At 46.2% G+C, this 6,178-nt stretch overlaps 1 protein-coding gene across 1 annotated transcript; it reads left to right on the top strand.

The window, feature by feature from the left end:
- Positions 1-482: 482 nt before the first annotated feature.
- On the top strand, positions 483-4,837 carry LOC123104916 (BTB/POZ domain-containing protein At1g30440). Its single transcript, XM_044526854.1, has 4 exons — positions 483-1,061; positions 2,169-2,238; positions 2,748-3,935; positions 4,002-4,837. Exons 1-4 carry the CDS (start codon positions 982-984, stop codon positions 4,572-4,574), a joined length of 1,911 nt encoding a protein of 636 aa, XP_044382789.1. The 5' UTR covers positions 483-981; the 3' UTR covers positions 4,575-4,837.
- The last annotated feature ends 1,341 nt before the right edge of the window (positions 4,838-6,178 follow it).

Genomic DNA, 6,178 nt, shown 5'->3' on the forward strand with positions numbered 1-6,178 from the left:
ACCTTGCTTCTTCTTTTTTCCCTAAAAAGAAAAAGAAAAGAAACACCTTCTTTTTCTGGAATAAATATACTAAAAAAACGCCTTCCAACACATTACTAGTCGTAGCTTTGCGATATTTGCGCCTCACACAGGTATAGATTCCTACTCTACTAATTTATTTCCCACTATTTGCGCCTCAATGGATGGGAACCAGCCGTGCGATTCCGCAGGCCGCAATATCTCCCTTGTCGACCAAATAATTGATTGACCTGCTGCCTTGTCGTCTGGCCGCTCCCTCCGTTTGACGCCTACTACCAATTGACCCGATTCCTTTTCTAATTTCTTTCTCCTTGCAACAAAACAAAACAATTGTCGAGTTGGCAATGAACCGCTCTTTTACACCCAGTCATGGCGCTGTCCCCGTGACCACGAGCCCTAAAGAAGTAGAGAAAAACACACAGCGCCAACTGCTTCCCCTCTCCATCTCCATCTCCATCTCCACCTCCCCCCCTAATCAAACTCCCCGAGACCTTCTTAATCACCCACAAAAGCAGTTAAGCAGAGAGAGAGGGAGGGTGAAGACACAATAGAAACTGCCGTCTTCAAGCCTCCTCCCTGCCCCAACCCAACTACTCGCACTCCTGCTCTCTCTCCCAACCCCCATTGTGCGCCGGCGCCCACCATTAACTGCTTCGATTGAATCGGTGCTCCTCTTCCTGCAACCCCCGCTTGCGCTTGGTTTATTGGAGGAGGAGTGGTTGGATCAGCAGCAGGCCCGTCGCCAAAGGGGTCTCCACCTCCAACCATATCATGTATCGCTGACCCTGCCCTGCCCTGTCTTTCTTTCGCGGGGAGCTGGTTCCGGCGGCAGCTGGGAGAGAGCGAGAGAGAAAGGGGCAGACCAGGCCATGGCCTGAGCTTCCGAGTGCTGGTTGAGGGTTCTTCTTCTGCGCCCGAGTCTTACTCGCGCAGCCTTCTTTGGGGGAGGCCGCGTCGACCAGGATGGCCGCGTCGGCGTCGGCGTCGGCGTCGGTGAAGCTGGGATCAAAGCCTGATGCCTTCAGAAGGCAGGGACAGGCGTGGTAAATTTCTCGCCTCATTACTCTCTTCTTCCCTGTTCGCCCTATGTTCTCCGCGTTAATTCAGCCTTGATTTCTGCGGTCTACTTGCTCGCTCTCCCTTGCCAGGATAGACAATTGGGCCTTGTTGTCTTGTTCCTGCCCTTCTTTTGCTGCTACCTGAAACCTCAAGAATTTAGGGGAGAAAATAGGACAAGAGTGGCTGGTTGGCGTTCTTGGGGGTTTCTGCTCAAATTGGTGCCAATTTGGTGGAGCTCTGTCTGGAGGTGCCATAATTCACAAGTCTTTAACTTGTTTGGCTGGACTGCACGGCTTCGCTCTACACCGCTCTCCCTGAGCTCTGTCTCGAGTTTTGTTTTCTTTGTATATATACAGGCCACTGCCACTGATTCCATGTTCACATGCGTATTTTCAATTGCAAAACGATGAGATTCGAATAGCAGACTTGGTTTACTTGCTCCTGCTTGCTTGTCATTTGTGATTGAGAGAGAAAATTCAGGGTTGAAAACATTACTTTCAAATGCTATGCTAGTTGCCAAGAAAATGTGTTCAAAACAAGGCGTTAGCTGGAATTTGAAATTTCGTTTTGTCACCGACACACTTGTTGATTAAGAATATTTCCCACGAAATAAGGAGAAGACTTGCGGTATTGCCTGCCTTGGTGCCCCATTGCACATGCTAGATACAGTTCCACCATTCAAGTATGGTGGGGTGTTATTCACTCATTGTACCCACTAATATGCACAGTTGATCGCAGTTGACCGCTTCTGCAATCAGTTTGTGGTGGCCGGTGGGGGTCGCCTGCGGTTTTTCATGGATCCACATCACATTGGTTGGCAGCGGGATGCCATCGTTCCTCATTTCATTTATACAAGACAATGCAGCCAACTTGTAATTATTTACTAGGGAGCAGGTTTGGATTTTGTTTTAAATGGACAGCCCAAGCTTCCGATGTTTCATGAAATCAACCACCTTTAGCACCACTGTTTGTGACGTCGAAGGGACCATTACCGTGGATATATATGTTTCAAATTTGCTCTGTGAAGTTTCGTATTTAAATATGTCTGATATAATGATCTTGACTTTTTCTTCTGCTTTTGAACCTTCTAGGTTCTGCACAACAGGACTGCCAAGTGATGTTACTGTGGAAGTTGGGGGTATGTCTTTCCACCTTCATAAGGTAATATGCATTTCCTGTGATTGTCCGTAAACAATTTCGCCCTCTATGGCACTAGAAACAGCTACTGTATTACTATTACTTGTTACTAGAATGCCCTAGAAGAAAATTATTTAAACTGTTTGGTATTAAAAAAGAATGTAGTCTAAAACATCAAGGTGGACTAACAAACTTTTTTTTGAGAGATAAGACTAACAAACTTTAGTCTGTCGTAACAAGCAAACAGTGTCCATTCTAAGTTGGCAAGGAACTACCTGTGGATTTATAGGAAAATATACATTGTCCTTATTAAGAAGGATGAGCAACTTGTACTTGTATTGGAAGGATTTCACTCATTTTTGGAGAATTAATTTGTGGCAACATTTCATCTTTAAAAATAATACACATGCCATTTGTTTACTTTCTCCTGTGGTCATTCATGCATCTTTACAGATTTTTCTTACCTTGTACTTGTAGACCTTCACTACATGCTGGCTGTTCTTTTACCATAATGCTGGTCATTGTCTTTGCAGTTCCCTTTACTTTCCAAAAGTGCCGTTCTTGAACAATTGATAGAGGAGAGTTCAGATCAAGAAGAGTGCATCATCAAACTAAGTGATATCCCAGGGGGTGCAAAATCATTTGAAATGGTGGCAAGATTCTGCTATGGAGTGAAAATAGAACTTTCTTCTTCAAATGTTGTCCACCTGCGTTGCGCCTCTGAGCATCTCCAGATGACTGAAGAAATATCTGATGACAACCTGATTGCACAGACAGAAATGTTTCTTAACCAAGTGGTGCTTCGTAACTGGAAAGATTCTTTAAAGGCCCTCGAAACATGTGATGACCTTCTCCCTCATGCTGAAGATCTTCAAATTGTGAAGAGATGCATCGAGTCATTAGCATCGAAAGCAACTACCGACCCAAACCTGTTTGGCTGGCCGATAAGGGAACATGGCCTCATGCAAAGCCCTGGTGGCAGTGTGCTGTGGAATGGGATCAGCACCGGTGCCAGGCCCAGAAACTTCAGTTCGGACTGGTGGTATGACGATGTTTCATCATTGAGTTTTCCCATGTACAAGAGGTTGCTATCTGGTATGGAGTTTCGACGCATTCGGCCTGAGATCATCGCTGGTTCTTTGGCATATTATGCGCGGAAGTATATTCCAGGACTCAGTAGGCACAATAGCATGGGAACAATGCCCCTGGCCGGTACTCTTTCTGATGTAGAACAGAGGAACTTGCTTGAGGAGATCGACAGACTATTGCCTGTTCAGAAGGGTTTGGTGCCTACAAAACTCTTGCTCGGGCTGCTTAAAACATCCATGATTCTGAAAGCCAGCTCCACCTGCATCGCCAACTTGGAGAAACGCGTCGGCATGCAGCTTGACCAGGCCAGTCTGGAAGATCTACTGCTGCCAAACTACTCTTACACCATGGAAACACTGTACAATGTGGAGTGCGTGCACAGGATTCTTGAGCACTTTCTGGCAATGGACCAAGCCAACGGCGGTTGCTCCCCGTGCATCGATGACATGATGGCGTCCCCTTCTATGATACCAATCACTGCTGTTGCCAAGTTACTGGATGGCTATCTTGCAGAGGTTGCACCGGATGTCAATCTGAAACCTCCGAAATTCCAAGCCCTGGCATCTGCTTTGCCCGAGTATGCCCGGCCGCTAGATGACGGCCTCTACCGTGCCATCGATGTGTACTTGAAGGTAGATCTTCTATCCTACTTCCTTTTTTTAAAGTTGTTAATCATTTTGGTTTTGTGTTGCTCACAGGCACATTCCTGGCTATCAGAAGCGGAACGGGAGCAGCTATGCCGGCTGATGGACTGCCAGAAGCTGTCCCTGGAGGCGTGCACCCACGCGGCGCAGAACGAGAGGCTGCCGCTGCGCGTGGTCGTGCAAGTCCTCTTCTTCGAGCAGCTGCAGCTGAGGACGTCGATCGCGGGGTGCCTGCTGGTGTCGGACAACCTGGAAGGGTCGTCCAGGCCGCTGCGGAGCGGCTGCGTGGCGATGTCCGGCGAGGCCGGGGGGTGGTCGGCGGCCGTGAGGGAGAACCAGGTGCTGAAGGTGGGCATGGACAACATGCGGATGCGGCTGGCGGAGCTGGAGAAGGAGTGCTCGGACATGCGGCAGGAGATCGAGAAGCTGGGGCGCGGCGGTGGCAAGAACGGAGGAGGAGGGTGGGCGTCCCATGTCCCGAGGCGGTTCAGCCTGAAGATGAAGCCGCAGATGTGCAGCACGCAGGAGGGGTCGGTGAGCGAACAGCAGAAGAGCATGAGCGCCAAGCTCGACAAGCTGCAGGCCAAGCTGTCCAAGCAGAAGCGCCAGCTCTCCGCCCACGCCTGAATGAAACACCAAACTCCCTACTAGTTACTCCCGTAATTTTAATTAACTTGGTGTGAGCTGTGTTATAGTTTCCGTAGTCGTCGTTTATAGGTTTAAATGTGCTGAAACGATTGTCATTATTCGTATCAAACCAATAGCGATTCACACAAGCTAAATCTTCTAATCAATGGTGGGCCAATAATGAATTTTTTTGCATATGTATTAAGACGCTTGGCCTGATTTCGAAATTGTCCAGAGTTTTATATGTTGTTTTCATTGCAAAATGATGGGTCTCCTTCCAGAACTTTCCAATTACGAGTACGAGAATTGAAAGACATGAAAATTCTCAATTCTCTACGGCGTCTAGTAGATAGAAACAAGAAAATCAGAAGAATATTTCTCTCTATTCACTATCATTCCGCGTCTTCGACTTCTATTAGTTTCTTTTCTTCTTTAATGCAATAGCTATAGTTTGATATAAGAATCCATTTCTCAAAGTAATGGAAACCATTCTCTTATAGGAAATGGTTCGAAAATCGTTATTCCACCTTTTAGGTATCGTGAAAAGTGATACCTGTGAAGATCGTGCATTTCAGTCAAATTCAGATCCGTTTTTCGAGTCCATGATATAATATAACCAAATTGGATAGATCTTCCACCTGTTTAGCTAAGAAAGAATAGATACAGAGGTGGATAATAGATCGATATGAAGATCATGAGCTGCCCCATAATGAAATCGCCAGTAAGTGCAAGTGTTTTGAGTCCCTTTGTGTGAACATTTTCTGGTGTTTTTGGGTATGTTGGTTAGTGGGAATGGAAATGTGTAGCAAAGTTTGATGTTCTGTGTTTACTGAAGTAGTGCAAGTGGTGGTCAGTTCATAGTTGCGAGTAATCAAATAATAGTGAGTACTATCTATGCACATAATATTTTTGGTTATTTGGACTTGTAGATCATTTTCTCTTTGGTTTGATTGTTCAAACAAAATGTTCAGACACGCAACGCGAGGTCAGTATCATTGGCACGACTGATGATTTGTGTGGACCGAGGAAGTTAAGGACGCTGCAGGGAGTCCAGTTGATTCCTTTGACCTCTGAAGCTAAGCATCCTTGTCTGCTCTGCGAAGGCCAGAGTCTGACCAGAGATCGCCATCTCAGGTCAATGCAAAGAACCTGTGATGCTTCAAGCAAGAGAATTGCTGACCAAATCAAACAGCTTCTGTGGCCAGCACGGAGCCATTGAGCTGGCAATGCAGATTTGATGTATCTTTTCCACATCATAAATCTCGAGGTTTCTGATTTCTCTAGAAACCAGAGGGAAATCTCTTTGTATACTTTCGTTCTTTCTTACTGCTGGCACAAAGCATGCTCAGCAGACTGTGTGATATGGACACAGAGAGATGATCAAGATGGGAGTAGTTCATGACATTTTTATTCTGTTCATCCTTGGAGTTGTAGTACATTACTTGAAGCAGTTTGAGTTCCTTTTTCTCTTTCTTTTTCTTCGCGCCGCATGTCGTTTTTCCTGGGTGACAATGACATCAAAATGTTCTTACTCATGTTCCTCGTCTCCAGCCTGGTGACAACCTGAAGAAATGTTTTGCTGCATTATGTTTTGCCCATCAATT

Source organism: Triticum aestivum, chromosome 5A, assembly GCF_018294505.1.
Source record: "Triticum aestivum cultivar Chinese Spring chromosome 5A, IWGSC CS RefSeq v2.1, whole genome shotgun sequence".
NCBI classification, from domain to species: domain Eukaryota; kingdom Viridiplantae; phylum Streptophyta; class Magnoliopsida; order Poales; family Poaceae; genus Triticum; species Triticum aestivum.

Coding starts and splice junctions, on each gene's coding strand:
- LOC123104916 (XM_044526854.1), top strand. CDS start 982: ATGGCCGCGTCGGCGTCGGCGTCGGCGTCGGTGAAGCTGGGATCAAAG. Junction 2,239..2,747: donor TGTCTTTCCACCTTCATAAG/GTAATATGCATT, acceptor TTGTCTTTGCAG/TTCCCTTTACTTTCCAAAAG. Junction 3,936..4,001: donor CCATCGATGTGTACTTGAAG/GTAGATCTTCTA, acceptor TGTTGCTCACAG/GCACATTCCTGGCTATCAGA.